Genomic DNA, 22,817 nt, shown 5'->3' on the forward strand with positions numbered 1-22,817 from the left:
CCTGAATGATGCAGGAGGAGGAGATGAGGGGATATAGTTCATTTTTCAAACTGCAGCAAGCTAGGTGGTGTTGGAATATTACCAAGAACATGCATCAACATTTAAATAATCACAATAGGATGAAAAGTCCACCTGAAATCAAGATATTTATAAAATAACAAAAGCAAACCACTGTTTAGCAAGGGGAGTTGGGGGTTACCAATGAATCAGAACAACAAGCAGGGCTGGTGTGATGTTATTGTGTGAGGAAGAGAACAGAGCTGAGAAGTGTTGGCTACAGGATAGCAGATAAGACAAAACCACATGTTCTTTGCTCTGTGCTAGTTTGGTCTGAGCTGGAGGATGGGTCTGCCTCTTCAAAACAGAGTGCGAAACAGGAAAAATAAAGGGTGAAGAGAACATCTGTGAGGAAAGGTCACAGCAGTTGAGTTTAGACAAGGACATTAGTTAGGTGTCCCCTGTAACTTGTAGAAAGGACAAGGAGAAATTGGCTTAATTTGCAGCAGAAGATTCAGGGTGAGCAATCATCTCTCCCATTTTAAGGGCAGTGGAAGGGGCTGCCCAGAAGGCTGGGTGTGCTGCCTTGCTCTCAGGGCAACTTCTAAGAGCTGCTTAATAAGATGTAACAAATCTACCCATCGCAGTGATGGATCCATCGTGTTTGTGAAGTGTTGGAGCCTTCTCTGGGCATCCTGAAGGAAAGGGTCTGCCTAATGTTGCTTGGAACAGCAGAGGATGGGCACTGGTCCTTCCCTGTCTGTTTTGATGGTCTCAGCTGGTGTGGCAGCCAACCTTCCTAAACCACTGAGGTTCTCCAGGGTGAATCAGAGTTTCACACAACATGCAGTATTTTTGACAGGTGAAAAAGAGAAGACAAGAGTTAGTGAAAGAATTGCCTTGAAGCCCAGCTACCTCACTCCATGGATCCATCCATCTCCTTCTCCCCTTTTTTCCAGTTCCTCCAGCCACACCTGGCAAACAGCAACCGAGGGGTGAGTGTTTTGCTGCTCCGGCCCTTCAGCGGCTGTGGAGCTGCAGGTCCCGGGGGGCAGGAGGACAGTCTGGCAGGCTCCCTCCTCCTGCCTGCCCTGCCGGGACGCTCGTTCCCAGCTTTTATTGTGACACGAGGATATCTGGCCGCGCCCGGCAGCGGCTCCATCCCTGCGCTGCCCGCACCCGCCTCCTCTGCCGCACCATCTCCGACCCGCTGGCTTTTTTTCCCGAGAGAAAGATGTTTTCCAAAATCCTGCTGTCTGCCCTCAGCCTCCTGCTTGCTAATTTTCGGCATTTCCTCGGCTCTTTGATGCAATTCATTCCAGGTAAAAATCCATAAACAAACCCTTCTGTTCCATCCTCTGGGAAAGGATTTTTTTTTTTTCCTGTTGCTGTTTTGAGCTGCTGCTGACACAGGTCGGTAGAGCTGCCTCCTTCCTATTGATCACACGTTACAAACTAAGCAATCAGTGTTTGTTAGAAGCTGGAAAATGGGTTATTTATTGGGAAGATAATCAGGAGAGGCGAGTGCATTGCACAGCTTGCCTGGGATTGCTGGCAGGTAGGGATGGTTTAGGGCTGGAGAAGAAGCAGCAGCAGCAGATTTCTCTGTCTAAGCAGCTGTGGAAGGGAGAGGGTTTTCAGAGCAGGGACACGAGTGAAGCTTTCAGCTGAAGTGGGGTTTTGTATCACCACTGAGCTCTGCACTTTGTACCATCATTGCACACCTTGAGCTGTCTTTTTGGGGGGGGCCTAAGGGTGTGAGATCTGTTACCACAAGATCGGAACCAATGAAGATCATGAGTTAATTCACCAAAATCTCTGTTCTTTGGTGGTGGTGTTTTCCTCCCCTTTAGAATCAAAGGATTGCTTCTGGGGCATCCAAGGATCTGCAAGGTTCTCAAACCTGCCTTGTTGTGCCACCAGAACACATCCATGGATGCATAGTTAGGAATACTCCAGGAGGTTTCTTTTTTACTGCACATGCTGCTAAGCTGCTGTAAGGCATGTGTCACCAGCTGCATCTGAGAGAGGGCAGACAGAAGGTTCAGAGGCACTTCATGTGATCTAAATGACCCACTGTTAAGTCTAGCACGAGGAACATTACATAAAACAACCCATGGCATTTGCATTTCAGGGTACGAGAAAGTACTTTCCTTCTGGGGAAAAAATGCAAACCCTATACTAATAAATTTATGCCCTTTTGATCTGCCAGCAGATTTGAACAACTGTATAATCTTGTTTAATCTCTGCTAAATTTAAATTAATGTGCACTCTGCCTCTTCCATTGTCCTCTGAAGCTGAACTGTGTAGGAACACAAAGAACTATGTTTCTAGGTTTGATTACCTGAGTGACATGAAAAGACTCCAGATTTCCTTGTCTCCATTTCTGTATTTTCTTGAAAATTAAGGATTTTCTCTGACTTTTACTAAGGTCTTCTTGAAAAAGCTTGTTTATATAGAATTGTCTCAATTTAGCTAAGGGGTGAGAATGTCAAAAAAGAGACACCTCTATTATTTGTTCAGGCATTTGAGTGAAACTGTGATAATAAAAAAGTGTGAATCAAATTTATTCCCTCTGATAAGTTTCCTGTGATACTGGCAACATTTTTCTAGCTCACCAGCTGCTTTTAGTGCCTTTCTAGGAGAAGTGTAGCAAGGACTTGATTGTGTAAATCAATATTTCACAGAATCTTAGGGGTTGGAAGGGACCTCAAAAGATCATCTAGTCCAACCCCCCTGCCAGAGCAGGATCCCCTCACAGGAATTAAAGAAATTAAGTTTTCTTCATGTCAGCAAAACCCCCCCACCACCCCTGAAGACTAGAATCTATTTCTACAGGTGTTTTTTGGAATATATATATATATATTCTTTATCTGGCTGACTTACCATATTAGACATCTGAGATTGGCAAACCAGAGAACTACCTTGAAGGAATGTTGTAATTTACTTTCCTGGGTGCCTAACAGCCTGTGGCTGTTCTAAAGCAGCAAGCTTAGGGAAGTGCTCCCAACTCAGTTCATTGCAACTTTTCTCCTGCCTGAAGTGGCCGATTTCCTCTGCAGGTGTGACAACCTGGTTTCAGAGGCACAGGGTGAGTTTTGCACCAGCTTCACTTAATCACCTGGATTAAAGAGCTTGGGCAATGGTGAACCTGTATAACTGGTCTAACCAGAACAAATTGCTGCATTACAACATCAGAAGGAAGTTCAGCATCAGTCTGGATTATTTTTAGTGTCTTGTCTTGCCTGTGCCAGGCCTGGGTCAGGAATGGGTTTCTCTGTGCCACCCTGGCCTTCCCAGCACTGTCTCACTTGCACCCAAGTCTTCATCAGTTGTTGAGTTCAGTCTGACTGAAGATGGAGGCAACAAACACCCCGTGTGCTTCTCTGGTAACTCTGCCTCTGCAGTTAAGGGGATTGCTGCAACGCCCTGCACCTCGTGCTGCTGAGGCTTTGCAAGCCAGGCTGCTGGAGCCTGGAGCTCCCTGTGCCAGCACAGCATTCCAGTCAGTTCATGCCTCCCTGGTCCTGTTGTCCTACACCTATGCCTAATGAGGTGGGTATTGCATTCACACAAAAGGCTCCATCAGAAATTACCCTTCTCTGCTATTGCTTACCAGGTAAATCTTGATAATCCATTTGTGTCCTGGCCTGTATTGCAGTTCAGTTTCATTTGTGTTCTTCCTGACTTCCGTGTTCTTTTGGGGGTGCAGTTGTTTTTGGCTTGGGTTTGTTTCTTTTTTGTGCCAGGGGAAAAGCCAGCAGTTGCCTTTTGGAGCTTCTGAAATCAGGTCATGCTGGTGAGTTTCAGAACTGACCTGTACACCTTTCAGAAGCCTGTGAACTTGTGGTTTGCTGCTCTTCAGTTCATGCAGAGTCCTCGAGGTGCAGTGCAGAGGAAACGTATTCCAAGACTTTGGGTTCTTTAACATTGTGTGTGTAGCAGCTTATGGCTTGTCTGGATTTGGAGCAGTCCACTGGAAATTCTCTGGGCTGCTCTGTGGGATGTTCTTAATGAGCTGCTTTTTGGGCCCCCCCCATCTTTTTTCTAGATGATCCTTTGTATTACGGGCAGAAAAAACTGGTGGTGGTGGCTGTTGTTGTTTAATTCAGTAGAGGAAGATGAGAGCACAGGTTTAAATGAACTGGGGTTCATTTAGGGTTGTTTGGATGTGGTGTTGGTGGATCTGGTTTAGGGGAGAACTTTGTAGAGTAGGGCTGATGATTGGACTCGGTGACCCCAAGGGGCTTTTCCAACCTGGATAGTTTAATGATTTTATGAATGTTTAATTATCTTTAATTGCAGTGCCCAGACCTCAAAGCAATGAATGGTGCTTGGCCCTGTTCTGTGTTCAGCTTGCTCTTTGCTGCATTGATTTGTCTTTCCTGTGTATGCTTTACTGCCAAAGCTTTTGCAGTCAAGGACTTAAAAAAAAAACAAACCAAAGTCTTACTTTGCAAATAAAAAGGGAGAAAATCTGGGTCTACAGAAGAATCACTAAAATATGATTATAAAGATGTAAAGCCAAACACTAGTGACTAAACAGTAGAAAGATGCAAAAGTGAAAAAGCCAGCAGCATAACCTGCTTGATAATAATGATTTCTCATCTAAACTATAGTAGTACTTAGGTTGGACCAGATGGTCCTGGAGGTCCCTTCCCACCTGGCACCCTAGGATTCTGTGATGGATTTCTTTCTGGAGTGTTCTGGGTTGTTTTTCTGCACACTGCTTTTTCTGTTGGGAAGCTGCTTGGGTGATGGCTGGTCAGATGCAGGCACTGCTTTGTGAGGTGCCTCCCTGCATCTTCCTGCTGGTGGCTGTGGTCTGCAGCAGTGAGAAGAGCTCCCTTCTGGCTTTGCTCAGCAGACTGCTTGTCAGAAGTCACTAGGACATTACTCTGTATCATCCCAACTTGGAAAAGATTTCTTATAGTAAACTGTAAAATCACAGACTGGTTTGGGTTAGAAGGGACCTTCAAGATCACCTAGTTCCAACCCCCTGCATGGGCAGGGACACCTCCCAGCAGCCCAGGCTGCTCCAAGCCCCATCCAACCTGCCCTTCAACACTGCCAGGGATGGGGCAGCCACAGCTTCCCTGGGCAGCCTGGGCCAGGGTCTCCCCACCCTCACACTCAGGAATTTCTTCCTAATACCCACAAGTTACTTGCTCTCACTTCCTTTATTGAAATAAATTCCAACTATAAGTTTCTTTAATTAGAAAAAAAAAATAAATCTCTTCTTTCTTATCACATTTGGTTACCTCTTTAGGACTGCAGAACAGGTGTCTCTGCTGGATTAATTACAGCAGTTAAATCTACTGGATTTCAGCTCCCTGTGGATGTGTGGGGTATTTTGGGAACCTAAGGTGTGAATAACCCCTGCAGACTGCCTGGATGCTGCTCTCCTAGACATCCCAGCTCAAGCTCTGTCTGTTTATTCCAGTGAAAATCTTAGTTACCTGCTTTTTGTTCTCACTGCTTTACTTGCAGGTTTAAATAATGTCTTGCCCAGCCCATCCAAAGAGCAAATCACCTTCCACAGCCTGAGGGGGCTGCAGTGCATCTCACCCTTGGTGCAGACAGTGGAGGAGAACCCTCAGCCCATCCCAGCGAAGATCAAAGGGCATATTCCCAAATGGATTAATGGCAACCTCCTGAGGAATGGTCCTGGGAAGTTTGAGTTTGGTGAGGAGAAGTAAGTCCAGGTTTGGTGAGTTTGTCACATGGTTCTGGCCTGAGCTCTGCCTAAAAACCTAAAGGACATCCCCCCCAAATGTCTCACCACTGTTGGGAGCACCTTGTAGTTTCTGTTTAAGTAAGGCAAGGAAGAAATGTCTCTGATATCATGCTTTTAAGAACAGTTGCTCCCTCATCTGGAAACTCTCGGGGGACTCTGTGAAAATAGGACCATGGTGAACTTACTAAGGTTGGAGAAGCTGAGTCACAGAGGCTGTGACCTACTGAGAATGACCTGATGAGGGGGGAATCCCCCCCTTAATGGGGATTAAAGCATCCACCCTCCTAGTCCTTTGTCATTAACAAAAGTCCATCCCATGAGCACTTAGAAATCCAGGGCAGGATTTGTAAGGTTGATTGCACTAAATTGTGTGAGTTGCTTTAGAAGGAAATCCAGCTCATTTTAAGAACCAAGATATTAAAATATTTCAAGGCAACTGCTGCCATGGAGCAGCTGTTCTAAGCTGATTGACAAACCTGGCTGTTCCTCCCACAAAGCTGATGGCAGCAGCTGGCCAAAGGTCATCATCTCATCACGTTTCCAGAGGTAAACACAAGGTTTTCCCAAAGTCTGAGAGATTTCTTGTTTCCTAGAGAGTAGCATCCTGCAAACAGCTGAGAGCTAGAGGCTCCTTCAGTAATTTATTCTTCCTGTAGAGTAAAGCCCAATTTCCACTCCCTGTGCAGAGGTCTGCAGAGTGATTGGTTTGCCACTAGAGGTTATTACCCCCAAAAGCTTATACAGAGAGGTCCCTGAGCTCCATTTTCAAAAACAGTATAGGGAGCCCACGTTTCCCTGAAGGTCAGTGTCCAACTTCAGGTCCCACAGCTGCAAATGCACCCGATCTGTTTCACTCCATGTCAATGTTTTCCCAGACTCTTCCCAGGGCTGTGCAGGTTCAAGTGTTCACAGAACATGCTGAGCTGGAAGTGGACTCATCAGGATCATCCAGTCCAACTCCTGTCCCTGTGTAGGGCACCCCAAGAATCACCCCATGTACCCGAGAGCATCATCCAAATGCTTTGTGAACTGAGGCAGGCCTGGTGCTGTGACCACTGCCCTGGGGAGCTGGGCTTTTGACAGACAACAATAAATAAAGGCAAGAGGGAACAGTCCAGCAGAACATCAGGTAGTGCCTTACTCTCCTTCTCTTCTTTCTCTTGAAGATTCAACCACTGGTTTGATGGCATGGCCTTGTTGCACCAGTTCCAGCTGCAGAATGGCACAGTGAGCTACCGGAGCAGGTTCCTGCAGAGCAGTTCCTACCTGAGCAACCTCCAGCAGAACCGCATCGTGGCCTCGGAGCTGGGGACCCTGGCCATGCCAGACCCCTGCAAGAGCGTCTTTGGGCGCTTCCTGTCCCGCTTCCAGATGCCACGTAAGGAGGGAGCTGAGAAGTACAAGTCCTGAGGTTGTCTCGGGCAACTTGTGGTGGGGTTGAAAGGGAGGTGTGAGGAAGTTTGGTTAGTAGGTCAAGGGAGGTTCTTCTCCCTCTCTGTTCTGCCTTGGTGAGGCCACATCTGGAATGTTGTGTCCAGTTCTGGGCCCCTCAGTTCCAGAAGGACAGGGAACTGCTTGAGAGAGTCCAGAGCAGAGCCACCAAGGTGATGAAGGGAGGGGAACATCTCCCTGATGAGGAAAGGCTGAGGGAGCTGGGTCTCTTGAGCTTGGAGGAGACTGAGGGGCAACCTCATCCATGGTTACAAACACGTTCAGGGCAGTGTCAGGAGGGCAGAGCCAGGCTTTGTTCAGTGATGTCCAGTGACAGGACAAGGGGTGCAAACTGGAGCATGGGAGGTTCCATGTGAATATCAGGAAGAACTTCTTTCCTGTGAGTGACAGAGCCCTGGGACAGGCTGCCCAGAGAGGCTGTGGAGGCTCCTTCTCTGGAGACTTTCAAACCCCCCTGGACACGTTCCTGTGTGATGTGCTCTGGGTGACCCTGCTCTGGCAGGGGGGTTGGATCTTTCCAGGTCCCTTCCAACCCCTAAGATTCTGTGATGCCCCTTCTGAGCCTGTGTTGTTCTCAGAAGGTGACCCCTTGGCACCACAACACCACCACACGTTGGTGTCGAGCTCAGCTGGGAGAGGCACATTCTATCAAATGTTTTGGTGCCACTTCAGCTCACTCAGTTCCAGAGTTTGTTGCAAATTCCCAGCAGAAACATTTCCCCAAAGAACATCCTGGGAGTCCTGATAATGAGCATTGCACTCTGCCCTTCTACCTGAGGCACAGCTTTGCCCTTAGAACACCCTGCCTTGCTAAGCTTGTAGGTTAAGTGGGCTAATCCATCCCTTCCTGTATGAGGGTTCAGGAGACATGAACAGGGTGAGGGATGGGATTGCCCAGGAAAGGAAGCGCCATTACCTGCAGGATTCTGGGTGTCAGGGAAGAAACAGGCTTAAATGCAAGCACAGTACTTTCCATTCAAACCAGAACAGACCTGAAGAGTGCAACTTGTTGCTCATCTGTGTCACCATCATCTGTTTCTTACCTTTCCTGAGGAGATGGATCCTCTCCTGCCATGTCATCTCTTAAAGGTGCTCATACCTTCACTCACTGCTCTTCCTAGCTCCCCAACTCCCCATCCCAGCTCTCTCAGTGCATTTCAGAACAACCTACATCCCCCATCTTCCCTTCCAAGCCCCAGCAGGCTGTTCCTGCCCACCCTTGCCCGTTTCACTCTTTACACACAGGCAGGAGAGTAGTTCCTCACTGCAGGAACTGCAGGATGTGTTCAGCACACACAGCATTCAGCTGGGGAACTGCTTTTTTCCACAGCTGTTCTCAGCCACCTGGCTAATGAGTCTCAGCTCCCTACAGAATAAGCTCTGGCTGTTGTTTGTAACTTAAAAAGCATCTCCCTGACTCAGTTTCAAAGAGAACAGGGAAGAAGCAGGACTCCCTGTCACAAAACCAGTGTCCCTCCCTTCAGCCTGAGTTTTGTAGCTTCAAGCCTTGCCTCTTGTTTCCAATGCTGTAAATCAAACATGGATTCTTCATGGGGCTGCCAGAGGAGAGGACTTAAGCCGGTGAGGAAAGGGAGAGGGATATGAAGAAGAGGTCAGGAACAAAGGGTATGTGGAAGTGTGCAGGTTGCCTCCAGGGATTTCCACAGGAACTAATCCTTGTCCTTTTATCCTGACCTCACCTGTGCAGCCAGTTTCCTGAGTGCCTTTGTAGATTAGTGAGGTATTTCTAATAAATCCAGAGGCATTAGTGTCGTGGCAAATAGGTTTATTTGTTTAAACATGTCTAACTTGCTATAATGTGACCCCAGCTTCAGCCCAGCTGTGAATGACCCCAGGCTTTCGTTTCAGAACCCAGTGACAATGTTAATGTCAACTACGTGGTGTATAAAGGAGACTATTATGTCAGCAGTGAGAACATCTTCATGTACAAGATGGACCCAGAAACGCTGGAAACGAAGGAAAAGGTGTGGGCAGGTGGGATAAGGAGGTTAGCTGGTGGTACAGGAGAATCACTCCTTGCTGTCTCTAAGAGACAAGAACTGAGATTCCCAAAGAAATGGGCAGTGCAGCTCTGGGCCAGAGCCATAAGCATCTCCTCATGGTGTGCTCTGGTCCCTGGAAAAGCTGCTCAGCAGTGAGGCAGCTCTCCTGAGTGAGGATTCAGCCACTGCCCACTGTAGCAAGGCAGGGGAGAGACAGACACAGTCATTTCCTTTAGGGTACAGCTGGCATTCTTCCTCTGCCCTTGCTACTTGTCTGGACTTGTCTGTACCTACCAGTGTGTGAAGACTAAAAGTGCACACAGGAAGAAGTTACCATCACTGATCTCAGATCTATGTTCTTGCTGTGTCTCTTCATCCTTCCTGTCTGCTCCCTCTACCTCCTTCTTACACTCCCAGCTTTAAACGCTCCAAAACAGCCTTTCAAAGCCTTGACCAAAACCTCTGTTGCAAACGGGTGCTGAAGTCCATGTAAAGTCAAGCCAAAGTGCAGCTGCCACTTATTTTCTCCTGTGCTAGCAAATGGGGAAGACGTCAGAGCAGCAGCCTTGCTGTGTGTGCTGTGCAGCATCTCGCAGGCTCTGGCTGGGTTGGAGGGAAGGATGACTTGTGAAATGGCAGTATAAGCTGAATGTCCCCCTGCCTGCAACCTCAGAGGGGATTTGGGTATTTTTGCTGGGCTGGACAACTGTGAGAAGGGCTGAGGAAGGATTCTGCCATTCCCAACATTAACTGCTGTGCCTGTATGTCACCATGGACCGTTGATTGCCACAAAAAACCCAGGTCTGGAGGGAGGCATTCCAGGAGTCCCTCCCTCCTTACAGGATCAGTTGTTAAGTGATGAAGAAGCTCTGGTTCTAAGTGCAGATGTTACTGGCTTATTGAAATGGACAGCTGGACCATTTGGCAGTTTATCTGTTTCATAAACCACATTGCAGTGATGAAAACACGTGTGGGTATTTTTATTTTGAATGTTTGGCTCTGTTGAGCCATCTTGGCATTAAAAAGAAATCCCCCTACGCTGCTTTTTAGATGCAGATTGGTTTTGGTTGGTTGGTTTTTGTTTTGGCTAAGTGAAGAAATGGAAGAGATGACTTCAGTTTAAACTCTCTGATTTGAGATGCCTGAAAAAGACGTGGTTTCCTGAGCTCTCAGTGGTGTGACACACTTTTCTGCTGGGCCCTTCCAAAGGGTGGGATACTTGAAGGCTATTTTTATAAACTTCTGGAAAAGCAGCATATCTTCTGTGCTTGGATTGCATGGATTATCTTCCTCCAGAATTTTCCTTCAGACTTTCTTCCCAACACATCCCTCCAGCTGCCCGAGCACAAACCATACCCTGACCCAGGAACTAGGAATAGATGTTAGGAATACATAAATTTTTGGGGGGCAGTGACTGTGTCTTCACACACCTGTCTGTGGTTATTACACGGGATCCCAGCTAAAATGCTCAGAGGAGCAACATTCCCACTGTGCCATTAGTAGTGCTCATGTATCCCAGACCAGTAACTAGTGCTGTCAGTCCCATTTGTACTGGTAGGACTAACACAGAGAGGAAGGTGGTTAATTGTCAAGGATTTCAGGAAGATTGCAGGCACAATGAAGGCTTAAGTCCAGACTCCACACAGTAGGGCTGTAATTATCAAGTTATTCTTCCTCAGACTTCCATGAAACCCCCATTTGGAAAGGCTGTGGTTTGCTGCAGAGCAAAGGCAGCTCCTTCCCTGACTGGAAACCTTTGGCATTTGCAGGTGGACTGGAGCAAGTTCATTGCAGTGAACGGGGCCACTGCTCATCCTCACTATGACCCTGATGGGACAACATACAACATGGGCAATTCCTATGGGAAACATGGTGAGACTGGGCATGGCCAGGCCTGGCTGGGGCAGGGTGGGCAGGCTGCTGCTTGCTGCAAGGAGCAGGTGGTGAAGCAACTCCAAAGAGATCTGGGATGTGCTGGGTTTTTTTTTTTGAGTCAACGTGACATCGAACTGGGTTAGTCCTTTTCTCAGCATGACAGTTTGTCCCATAAAAATGGCTTCTCTCAGGAATTGCTTTCAGATGCTTCTGACTTTGGTCTGTGAACATCCAACAGATGTCCCTCTTCCGTTCCCAAACTTTGATAGAAAACAGGTGAATGAGTTTTTTAAAACCCCATTGAGTCTTGAAGCCTCATCCTAAGAATTTTGACAACTGGCCACACATTTTCCACTCACAATGATTTGCTTTAGACAAGAACCATAAGGGTTTATACAGGAGAGAAGGCGGAATTTATTATAGTGACCTTGGCTACCTTACAGCAAAGCTGATTTTCCTGGGATATTTTTCTCGTCTCCAAGACTATGAGCATTACATCTAGTTGGGATCTAGTTCCATCGATGGGGCTGCTCAGACCTAAGAATTCCCCAGGAGATACATGAAAACCTTCTTTTTCTGTTGCCTGAGGCCTGTGGAAACAGCCCCTGCCCTTTCTGATGACACCCCAGGCTGGTTCCAGGTCACTGAACAGTTGCCCAGTTTTGATGATTTTCATCCTTGCTGTTTTCATTTCCTTTTGGCTTAAGCAATACCCAGCTTTGCAGCACATGTTGTTTTCAGCTGGAGACACCAAACTGCAGCTTCTTATTATAACGTGCCATTCTTGCCTGCTCATGTGCTCAGGTTTATTAAGGGGGCATCAGTCATCACTGAGGCTCAGTTTTCATTTCCCTTGATACACAAGCCACAAACTTTGTTTTCTTCCTGATCCTGTGGTTATAGGGTACTCAGAGTGAAGATAAGGAATGCACTGTAGGCAGTGGAATTAAATGGCAGTCAACCAGACCAGAGAAGATCCTTCTTTTTTTTTTGCTGGGTAATCCTCTGTTCATTGTTTTATTGACTTGGGAACTGCCTGTTTTCTGCTCAGTTTGGCTATGACTGCAATTCCTAGGATTCTAGAGAAACAGAAAGGAACAGAGCCTGCCTTTGGTTTGTGAACAATCTCACCTCTCAGTGGTGCTAAACACTCTTTCTCCTTTCAAGGGTCCAGCTATAATATCATCCAGGTTCCTCCACAAAAGTCAGACTGCAGTGACACCTTAGAAGGAGCAAAAGTGCTGTGCTCCATTGCTCCAAGGGACAGGATGAAACCCTCCTACTACCACAGCTTTGGTGAGAATGCTTGCTAGCTCAGGCTCTGGATTTAACACAGAAAGGGCTGTTACTTGCCTAATACTCAGATGATACCTCCTTCCTTCTCTTTTCAGGAATGAGTGAGAACTACATCATTTTCATTGAGCAGCCCATCAAGCTGAATCTCCTGCAGATTATCACTTCCAAACTCCGTGGGAAAACCATTCTTGATGGGATAAACTGGGAGCCTCAGTACAATACTTACTTCCACGTGGTGAATAAGCACACTGGGGAGGTAGGTGGATCTCTGGCCTTTCCAGCAGCTCTAGCTGGAATTCCAAGAGAAGAGTGCTGGGTAGCAGCCACAGATAGCTGTGTGAATCCACCCAGCAGTTCCTCCAACATAAGCTTTGTAAACATGGGTGTAGGCTTGTTAGAAATGTGATTGTGCATTTTCCTCTTTATTGAGTATTTTCTTTTCCAGCCCTAAAAGAACAGGCAGAAATGAGCAGTTTGGGGTTTCTGGGACTGCAGCACAGTTCCCAAGTCCTAGGGAGTATAAAGAGGTCAGTCATAGCCTGGGAATGATGCTGTAGGGATGGAGTCGTGGCAGAAAGGGGTCTATCCAGGGCTGCTTTTCATGGTGGCTTTTCTTCACCTCGTTTTGCCAACTCACTGGCTTAAAGCAGCCGTTCCATAGTGAGACAAGGACACAGGACAAATACCCGAGGATGAGTGGGGAATGAAACGGGGGAGAGAAGAGAAAACTCTCTGAGGTGTGGCTAGGATCTTTAGAGAGGAAATTTACCCTCTTCTATGGTGCTGGCAGGTGCTGCCAGGGCAGTGGTGCACTAAGCCCTTTGCTAGTTTCCATCAAATCAATGCCTTTGAGGATCATGGCTGCGTGGTGCTGGATCTGTGCTGCCAGGATGATGGGACAACCCTGGCTACTTACAAACTCCAGAACCTGAGGAGGAGTGGGGAAGGTCTGGATCAGGTAAGACCTCTCTAGTTTTGTTCCATAGGGTCTGATGGGAACCCATGCTGCTGGAGTTCTTTCCTGAAGCAAGGTGTGGGTTAGTAGCATAGAGAGCACTATGGAAAACCTGGGGAAAGGAACCACAACTGCATGGAAAAAACTAAAATTACAATTTATTGATATGCTGGTATATTTCTTTCCTTTAAAATCTCTTAGTAGATAATCTCCATGGAACATTTCCTTGAAACCTGTAAAACTGGTGTGTGACATGTCTCCATCAGCCTGGCAGAACAGCCTGCTCTAAAATCTCATTTTTAATGATGCTCATTTTCCATGTCCCCCCACAAGTCAGTATGCAAAATAAGCTTTTGCATGACTTCTAAAGGGCAAAACAAAGAGAAACCCTGTTGTTTAAAGGCCTTACTTCCGAAAACCAGCCTTTATTATGTAAATTCCAGGAACACAAACATCACGGGAGCTGCTACATAGTTGCTCACTTTCACCTCACCCCAGCAACATAAACCATTTTTTATGCCTGGCTCTCTCAAAAGCACTATTTAAAGCCCTGTAAGAGGCATCATTTTGCATAGCTCAGACCTTGGAAAAGTGGGGGTGCTTTCCCCTTCTGGTACTGCAGATGTTTATTGGAAACACCATATGGTGGGTGAAGGGCTGTGTTTCTACAAAACATGTCCAGGCACATCTGAACTTCCCCAGTCTATGTTCTGAGCTGTCTAGAAGCAACTCTGCTCTGACAAGAATGTAGCTGTGTCCCTGTAGGGTAATTTGTTCTGCTCTCCTTTGCTGGTTCAAGGTTAGTTCAAGTATACCACAGTGTTAATATGACCATATGATCTGCAAACTGGTTCTAGCTTTTGTTCAGCCTTCTCTGAGCACAAAAGAGCTGTCATTTCATCAGCCTGAAGGTGTCCTCAGGTCAACATTAGGCAAGTGTTTCCAACATCCACGTTGTTTCACTGAAAAGCAGTAGAGGCATTAAACCACACACACGAGTGCAAGTAATTTCAGAACAGAATCTTAAATTTAGGCTGCACTGAAAGGCCAGGACATGCCTGGGCATGATTTGGTTGTTTTCCCCCAATCATCTTTAGTGCCCTTGCTTGCTGAGTAAACCATATTTTGTCTGGCAAAGCTCCTCAAAGAATCGATCTGCTGTGCCTATATTAAACAGAAGTTCTGAAAACAGGGTTTCAAGATTAACACATGTGGTTAAAGTGAAGTTTCGGGTTGAGCTTGTGAGTTGTAGGTTGAAGTAACTGAAAAAAACATGATCCTTGCCACCTGTATTATTTAGAAGGCTCGATATTTGGAAGTATTATGCATTTTGAACTTGGCTTGAACTGGCAATAGTGGAATTCTTCCTCTTATGCAGCCTGCTGAATGCCTGCCACCATGAGGGCTGCTGGTTTGCTCCCTCCTTTGCTCCCCAAACAAACCCACCAATACCCTAGACTCCCCAAACTTTAAGTCCATCTGTAGCTGCGAATGGAAAGAAGACAATCAAGGCATTGATTATCTAACTCCTGGCACTGAAGTAAAAAGGATCAATGTAAGTCTGTCCTAACTGAATAAAATACAGTGCAGCAGTGCCCCAGTTTGGAGGATAACTGAGTGATTTGCATATCCAGCCCAGCATTAATTACTGTGAAAGCAATGCTGACCCATTTAACTGTCGTTTTGTTTTCCCAGTACTTTGTGAAGCACCAGAACAAGCAGAGCCCTTAACCAGAACTTGGTAAAACACACAACAGAAAGAAGATGGTTTCAGGGGTGGCAGGAATGTCTGAAACTTCAGAATTGTGCCCCAAAAGGGGCACTTGGAGAGAGGAGAGTGGCATTTTAAGCTGTCACCATAACTTTGTGTCTCCGCAATAGGTTTATGCCTCAATATCACGAGCTTTCCCGCGTCGCTTTGTTCTCCCTCTGGACCTGAACTCAGACACACCCGTGGGGAAGAACCTGAACCCACTGTCCTACACATCAGCGAGGGCTGTGAAGGATGCAGATGGCAAGGTAGGAACTGCAGGCTGAGGTGGCTGCTTTTATGGCTGGGGTGAGACTGCCTGCACCAGTTATCATCCTGTGCTGTTGTCTTCTCAGATCTTGCCCACCAAGCAAGCAAGGTTTGGTCCTTACTAAGCTGGGACTTGAGTGTTTCAGCACAAAGCCACGTGGCTTTGAATGAGAGAGGAAGCACAGACTGTGACTTGCCAGAAGTGGCCCCTGCAACAAACTTCAGCTTCTTCAGTAACAGAATCCTTCCTGCTCTCACTTGGGTACAGAACTGCTCTTTCCAGCTCTGAACAGCCCTGCAGAGTGGCATTTGGTGGTGTTAGAACATGTGTTGTCCACCTTGAGAGGAGTCATATCTGTGTGTACTTGTACCTCAGATTCCTGAGTGCTGGACCTGGGATTTTCTGAGCCAGCAGTACAGGAATAAACACATGGACTTGCTCCTTGTTTTTCACATGAGACTGATTCTTGAAGCTTCCAAGTTCTTTGAGTGAAACAGATGAGGGAGACAGGATTGGTGCTTCCACCTGCCTCAGTCCAACCTCAGGCTCATCTTTAAGCATCTCCTTCCCACAATGGTTGTGCAGTGGTTTGGTGGGACAAGTCAGGTCTTCTGCCCAGCTAAAGCTAAACTGACACTCCCGTAATGCCTACTTCTTCTAGGTCTGGTGCACACATGAAAATCTGTACTCTGAGGGCTTTGAGCAGTTTGGGGGCTTGGAGTTCCCCCAGATCAACTACTCTGGGTACAATGGCAGGAGGTACCGCTACTTCTACGGATGCGGCTTTCGGCATTTGGTGGGAGATTCCCTGATCAAGGTGGATGTAGAGACCAAGAATTTCAAGGTGAGGTGAAGTGAGATTATCTCTTTTCAGTCATGGGAGTCATTCCACTGAACTGGCCTTGAAGATACGTCATTTACTAGACACTTTAGGGGTCTTCTTCAAAAGGTGGCTGTGCCTACTAGGACGGTGGTGGTTTCTGTGCCAGTGCAAACTGTTGGACACAGGGAGTCCTAGCAACCCTTTTCCTGCCTGTTTGCATGTGCCTGGCACAGCAGTGACACCATCACACTACTGGAATCAAAAGAATTAAAAGGTTGAACTACAGAATCATAGAATGGTTTGGGTTGGAAGGGACCTTCCAGGTCACCTAGATCCAACCCTCTGCATGGGCAGGGACACCTCCCACCAGCCCAGGGTATCTTTGTGGGAAGCACAACAACTTGTAACTCTGCTAGCTGTAGTAAACCAGCTTTAATGAAATGAACCCCATCCGTATGTAACTGTGCTTGCTAGGTTTGGGAGGAGGATGGATGCTACCCATCAGAGCCTGTGTTTGTGCCAGTGCCTAATGCCACGGCAGAAGACAGTGGAGTCATCTTGTCTGCTGTGGTCTCCCCCACTGAGGTAACTTCTTGCTGCTGGTTTGTCAAAGTCACATAATGTTAGACACACTTTCTAAACCCCAAAACTGCATTTGAGGCTCTTTGGCAGACATTTCTAGCCCACGTTCCCCCAGGTTTGTGCTTCTGCAGCTGCCAAGCACAGCTAGGAGAGCTTCAAGTGGGAGTGTGCCTTGGGGTGTCAGGGTTTCTGAGGGGTGTCAGTGTCTATCAGTGCTCCTGGCCAACTGTCTTACAGGTTTAGTCTGCATGGCCTGGTTGTACATGTGGGCTCCCCTGCGTGTGACAGATGTAGGAGGGTTGGACAGAGGGATGAATTCCAGCATGGGCATTCATTCTGGCTTCCTTCTCATCCTGCAGAATCAAAGTGCTTTCCTGCTCGTCTTGGATGCAGAGACCTTCAGAGAACTGGGGCGAGCAGAAGTCCCAGTGCAAATGCCTTATGGATTCCATGGCATCTTCACATCCCACTGAGTGAAGATCTTGTCACCTCAAGTAACTCAGGACCAGGTCAGGCTCTGAACAAAGCTTCTGCTTTCTTTTCCCTCCCACCTCTGCAGCACACAAGCAGTTACCAGCAGTTCACAAGGGCTGCCGTGCAAAAGGCTGGCAAGGGAGAAAACGGAAACCAAGACAACCATGAACTTCCCCTGAAAACAATCCACTCTGAAGGGAAGAGGATATTGGTGCTTGGAGCAGTGACTTTGGCTGAAATGTGCAAAGTAGAAGAGGGGAGTAAAACCAACCGGGCCCAATGAAGGGATGTAATTTCACCTTCACTTTACAAAGATTGCCTTCTGTGAACTCCAGAAAGTAGATGCAGCCCCTCACAGAAGCTGTACTCCTAGTGCTTTTTTCTGTACACTCATGGTACCCTCCAATAAAAGCTCGTGAAGTCTCTTCCTTTCTTTCCTTGCTCTCACCAGACCAAGATGAACCAGCTGCACCCCTGACACACACCTTAGGATGTTCCATGGTCTTGTAGACATGCACAGCATGTCTCCACAGTGCTCCTGCTTGAACAGCACAGCTGGACACAGCTCTGATGGCTAACAGTTCCTGCCCTCCTCCTCATGCAACAAGTAGGAGACATCTAGCACTCCATGGTGACCTTGATATCCCTTTGCTCTTCAGCAGATCAAACTCAAACACCCTTTTCTGTGCTTGCCTCCTCCTCCAGGCTCCTACAGCTCTTGAGCTCTGAAGGGCAGGTCAGGGAAGCCCTCTGCAGGACTCCACTTGCAGGCTCTGTCTTTAGGGACACAGAGAAGTGAAGGCATCCAGGGGAATGGATTCCCCTCCTGGCTTCAGGACTTTTAATATTGCTTTGTTGTGAGAAGCCTGGAGAATGTTTTTGGACCAATTCCTTGAGCAAAAAATGTTCCCTAGGGTTTGAAGGAAAGCCCTTGCTTCCTATCTGCAAACTTGCTTTGTGGTTTGTTGTTTTCTTTTCACTCCTGGTCTGGAGGCCAGCTCAGACAGAACAGAACCAAATCGGAGCTGACTCACTCTACCAGATAACCACCTTTCTCTCCTCTCGGACCTTTCCTCACCTTCCTTACAGGTCCTGGGAAAAGGGATGGGAAAGAAATAAGGATCTCGCAGCAGGGCTCACGCCAAAGCTGCTCTCTCAACACCACTAGATGGCAAAAACCTCCCGTTGCTGGTGTCCCAGCCCTGCCAGGCGGCTCCTCCCCTGCTGCAGCCAGTTCCCAGAGTGTAAATTGCCATGTCAGCCCCCGGGATTCCCCTCCCGCCACCCCCAGCAGGAGGGAATAACCCCAGGTCTGGAAGCTGAACGATGCTAAGGAAGCGCTTAACGACAGCGGGTAGAGCTCTGCCACCACCGCTGCTCTTGTTGAAGCATTTCTTTTTCTCGCTGAGGTGGGAAGGGGAAAGGCAGCGTCCCAAGTTGTTGTGCAGCCCTGTGTGAATCGCTCTGAGCCCGGCAGAGCCGTGGATCGGGCTGCAGGGGCAGGAGGGTGCCCAGCAGTGCTGACAGAGCTGTCCTGCTCCTGCCTCTGCTCCTGTGCTGCTCCTGCCTCTGCTCCTGTGCTGCTCCTGCCTCTGCTCCTGTGCTGCTCTTGTTCTGCTCCTGCCTCTGCTCTTGCCTCTGCTCCTGTGCTGCTCTTGTTCTGCTCCTGCCTCTGCTCCTGCCTCTGCTCCTGCCTCTGCTCCTGTTCTGCTCCTGCCTCTGCTCCTGCGCTGCTCCTGCCCTCAGGCTCGGCCTTTTCCGCCCTGTCCAGCCGCCAGATACACTCCGGAGCACCAGGAATTTCCAGGAACGCCGGGCACGCAGCGCTGCAGCCGCCTCCAGCCCCCCCAGGCAGCACTGCGGATAAACACACAAACAACCTCCCCGCCCGGGCTCGATGCCGCGAGCACCCGCCGCCGGCAGCAGCGTCTCGTTCCTCAGCCTCCTCCCTCGGGAGCCCGTTATTTTTCACGGGAGAGACGAGAGAAAAGAGGCTGCGGCAGCTCCGGGGGCGGGTCGGAACCCGGGGGGTCCCGCAGGTCGGACCCCGGTGGTCCCGTAAATCGCACCCCGAGCCCCGCTGGTCCCGCAGGTCGGACCCTGGACCCCGGTGGTCCCGCAGGTCGGACCCTGAACCCGCTGTTCCCGCAGATCGGACCCGCAGATCCCGCTGTTCCCGCAGATCCCGCAGATCCCGCCCCGCCCGCCATGGCGCCTCCCGCCGCGCCCCGCGCCCGGCTCTCCCGCTCCGTCACCTTCAGCGCCTGCCACCGGCTGCACAGGTGAGCGGCCCCGGCACCCCCGGCATTCCCGGCACCCCCGGCATTCCCGGGGTCCCCCGCATTCCCGGGGTCCGGCCGCGGTGCGAGGCCCCGAAGCCCCGCAAACACCCCGCAGCGCCGCGGGGCCTGCTGGCCGCCCAGCCGCTCCGCGTCCTTTTCCCCTGCGGGAGAAGCTTCCTGAGCTTGGCTAGCGGATAACAACCGATAACCCGCACGTTTTGCTGCCTCCCCGCAGCCCCCGGGGCTCGGTTTGTGTTGGCGCGGCGGGGCGGCTGGGCTGGGGAACCGGGACGTGGGAGCAGAAACCGAAACCCAGCCCGCCCCGTCGGCAGCGGAGCGAGCCCCAAAGGGTTTCTCGTCGTGCCTCCCGGGGGAGGAAGGGTTAGTGGGTTGAGCTGGGGAAGGCGAAGGGATTTGGGAGAGGGAGGAGGAAATCCCCGCTGGGGTGAAGCAGCAGCGGGTCCTGGAACGGGTCCGGGAACGGGTCCTGGAACGGGTCCTGTGCTCCTCGCAGCAAATCACTGAGCGAGGAGGAGAACCGGAAGGTTTTTGGGAAATGCAACAACCCGAACGGCCACGGGCACAACTATAAAGGTGAGGAGGGACCCCCCACCTGCACGGGGAGGGGTTGGTTGGGGTGTGGAGCCGTTCCCGGGAGGGCTGGTCTTGCCTCAGCAGCGGCTGCTGGACCAAAGGGTTGCAACCTGCCAAGTTAAATGGGTGATAAAAAGCTGTCTCGAGATGTCACTTTGTTGTCACCTGCTGTTTTCTTATTTTTTTCAGTTATAGTCACTGTCTGTGGAGAGGTGAGTGCCATCAACGTTTTATTTTTCCATTCCTCAGGATAGATGGGTCTGTGCCTTCCACAGTGCTGGAGTTCCAGCTCAAAGGGTTTCCCAGGGGGTTTGTGGAAGCTCTGTTCACAGCACTCCAGAAGGAAGTTTTCCATAATCACTCTTCCAGTCGCTTTGCCCCTAACAAGGTGACCCCATTGAAGTCCAGTGTCCAGGATATGTAACAATATATTGTGTAGGTTCTGCTGAGATCTGTGGAGCACCTCTGGGTGATCACTGAGCCACAGGCAGGCTCAGCACTTCCAGCAACTGATTTTCTCTGCCCTTTTGTCAAGGTGTTTTGCTGTGTATCAATACAAAAGGAAATGGTTCCTTTGCAGTTGTTTTTCACCCTTCACCCTGTCCTTGGTCTGCGTGTTCTGCAGAGTGAGTGCTTTAGTTGGCCCTTTGGTTTGGATGTTTTCCAAATGACTTTCTGAGGATTTTCAGTTCAGGGTTTCTATTCAGATCTGACACTAAAATCCTGAAGCCTCTTCTTTCTCCATTCCCCAAACATGCTGTGAGCTACATGACTGGATTGGGTTCCTGGAGCTGTGCCTTCTCCAGATGGGAGGATGCCCAGAGCTCAGGCTGGTCTCTGTTGTGTCCCTGCTTGTTCAACTCGGCATTTCAGTGCCTGTTTTGTTGCTGATGGTCATGCTAGATTGATGCTCGAGTGTTGCAGTGAGTTTCCTTCCCCTGGTGCCAGCTTTTATGAGGGAGTGGAACCGCTGGAGCTGTTTGTATGATGTGTGTGGCCTGTGGGAGCATCACAGGAGTAGCTCTGGAGCTCCCCGGGTGAAGATGGAGAGGTTTTCCTCATGACTCAGATGTTCTGAGCACACAGATACTCACAGTTTGATTTGTGCAGACTCAGGGCAGCCTTGGCAGTAAGGATGTCTGGCCAGGCTGCTACTCTCCCTCTTGTTTTCCCTGCAGATTGACCCTGTTTCAGGAATGGTTATGAACCTGACAGACCTGAAAGAATATATGCAGGTAACAAATCCCCTGGGAGAACTGGTTAGAGCTTTGCAGTTTGTTAAGTAAATGGGTGGATGTTGGGCTCTTACCCTTTTTTAATGCACTGTTGCCTTGCTCCAGTCCCATGTGCCTGGCAATAATGAGCCTGTGCAACCAGGAGAAGCTGGTCACTGTTCTCTCTCTGCAGGAGGCGATCATGGAGCCGCTCGACCACAAAAACCTGGATAAGGATGTGCCCTACTTTGCTGAGGTGGTGAGGTGGGTGGTGGAGGCTCCTCGTGGCCTTGGCTGCAGGCTCAAGGAAGAGTTTTCAGGGCTCAGTCCTAAATCTGAAAGAGCAGGTACCTGTGTGTGCCACAGCCCAGGGACACACACCTGTGTGTCAGGTGTCCTGCACAGAGGAGCCATTCGCTGCTCCGTGGACAGCTTGGGGAGGCAGATAGGATGTTAATTAGACCTTGTTTAATCCATGTTTGCTGCTAGTGACTCAAGCCCCACTTGTATTCAGGGTGTCACCATGTGGAAGCTGCCCCCATGGCTCCCTGTGGCCCTTAGCACCCCCCTGGCCCACTCTGGGCACAGCTCCCTCAGATATCGTTGCTGTCACTTCTGAACCTGCTCATGTTTTCACCCTCAGCACCACAGAGAATGTTGCAGTGTTCATCTGGGAAAACCTCAAGAAGCTCCTGCCTGTGGGAACCCTTTATAAGGTCAAAGTGTATGAAACAGACCAGAACGTTGTTGTTTATAAAGGAGAAGAGACAATCTCTGAGAAGTGACATGGGCTGGAGGTCGGTTGGTCAGGAGCTCTGCTGCATAATCAGATCAGTGGATTACTTCATTGGACAGTGGTTGTGCCTTACATAAGGACAGATACGTGTGTCTCACAAGAGTTCTTGCAGCAATCTACCAACTGGGCTTCACAGAATTTGTTGACCTACCTGCTTTTTTGCTCAAGACATTCCTGTTGTGCAAACCCAGCCCACCAAGCTGCTGGGAAGTCGTGCCGTGTTCAACCAAGCAGCTTTCTAGAGAGGAGGCAGCCTGGCAAAATGTGTGTCCTGTCCAGTCACAGAAGTCTTTTGATTCTTCTCTAATTAAACATTGAATTAATTTATGATTAGTAGTAACCTGGGCTTTGGTGCTTTTTTTTGCCTCCTGAGCAAATAGAGAAATATTCTTGAGAATGGGAACTACATGGTTACCTTGGTGGTTGGTTTTTCCCCCCACTGAGCTGCAGGCTCGTTTCTTCCTGTGGCCTGCAGGTCTTTCTCTGTTAAGGAGCAGGCACAGTGAACAGTGTGGTTGTTTCCAGAGCAATTCCTTAGCCAAACTGCAGAGCTAAAGAGAGCAGTTTGTTGTGGGGAATCACCGTGGGAATCTGAGGAAGCTGCAGAGCTGGAACATGGCAGCCCCAGGTGGTGCCAGGGCGTCCTGACGCGTGGGGGAGAGTGGAAGCAGGCAAGAATAAACCTTACATACTGGTTTTCCAGCTGGTGTCCCAGG

At 49.0% G+C, this 22,817-nt stretch overlaps 2 protein-coding genes across 6 annotated transcripts; both read left to right on the forward strand.

Moving 5' to 3' along the window:
- The first annotated feature begins 1,175 nt into the window (after window positions 1-1,175).
- On the forward strand, window positions 1,176-17,325 carry BCO2 (beta-carotene oxygenase 2). 3 transcript variants are annotated; one of them, XM_051638500.1, is made up of 12 exons: window positions 1,176-1,319; window positions 5,488-5,692; window positions 6,901-7,112; window positions 9,056-9,171; window positions 10,959-11,061; window positions 12,232-12,360; window positions 12,456-12,616; window positions 13,151-13,318; window positions 15,197-15,334; window positions 15,998-16,180; window positions 16,634-16,744; window positions 17,101-17,325. In XM_051638500.1, exons 1-12 carry the CDS (start codon window positions 1,232-1,234, stop codon window positions 17,212-17,214), a joined length of 1,728 nt encoding a protein of 575 aa, XP_051494460.1. In that variant the 5' UTR covers window positions 1,176-1,231; the 3' UTR covers window positions 17,215-17,325. The 3 variants fall into 3 exon arrangements, with proteins under 3 accessions (XP_051494460.1, XP_051494458.1, XP_051494459.1); XM_051638498.1 differs by lacking the exon at window positions 16,634-16,744 and having other exon boundaries at window positions 1,185-1,319; XM_051638499.1 differs by lacking the exon at window positions 1,176-1,319 and having other exon boundaries at window positions 5,672-5,682.
- A 1,426-nt stretch (window positions 17,326-18,751) lies between these two features.
- PTS (6-pyruvoyltetrahydropterin synthase) lies at window positions 18,752-22,441 on the forward strand. Of its 3 annotated transcripts, none has more exons than XM_051638505.1 (7): window positions 18,752-19,307; window positions 19,338-19,497; window positions 20,012-20,091; window positions 20,281-20,303; window positions 21,270-21,326; window positions 21,499-21,569; window positions 21,949-22,441. In XM_051638505.1, the coding sequence occupies exons 2-7, from the start codon at window positions 19,424-19,426 to the stop codon at window positions 22,088-22,090; spliced, it is 447 nt and encodes a 148-aa protein (XP_051494465.1). In that variant the 5' UTR covers window positions 18,752-19,307; window positions 19,338-19,423; the 3' UTR covers window positions 22,091-22,441. The 3 variants fall into 3 exon arrangements, with proteins under 3 accessions (XP_051494465.1, XP_051494464.1, XP_051494466.1); XM_051638504.1 differs by having other exon boundaries at window positions 19,033-19,254; window positions 19,398-19,497; XM_051638506.1 differs by having other exon boundaries at window positions 19,168-19,254; window positions 19,367-19,497.
- Window positions 22,442-22,817: the final 376 nt, after the last annotated feature.

The sequence above is a fragment of the Apus apus genome, chromosome 22, assembly GCF_020740795.1.
Source record: "Apus apus isolate bApuApu2 chromosome 22, bApuApu2.pri.cur, whole genome shotgun sequence".
NCBI classification, from domain to species: Eukaryota; Metazoa; Chordata; class Aves; order Apodiformes; family Apodidae; genus Apus; species Apus apus.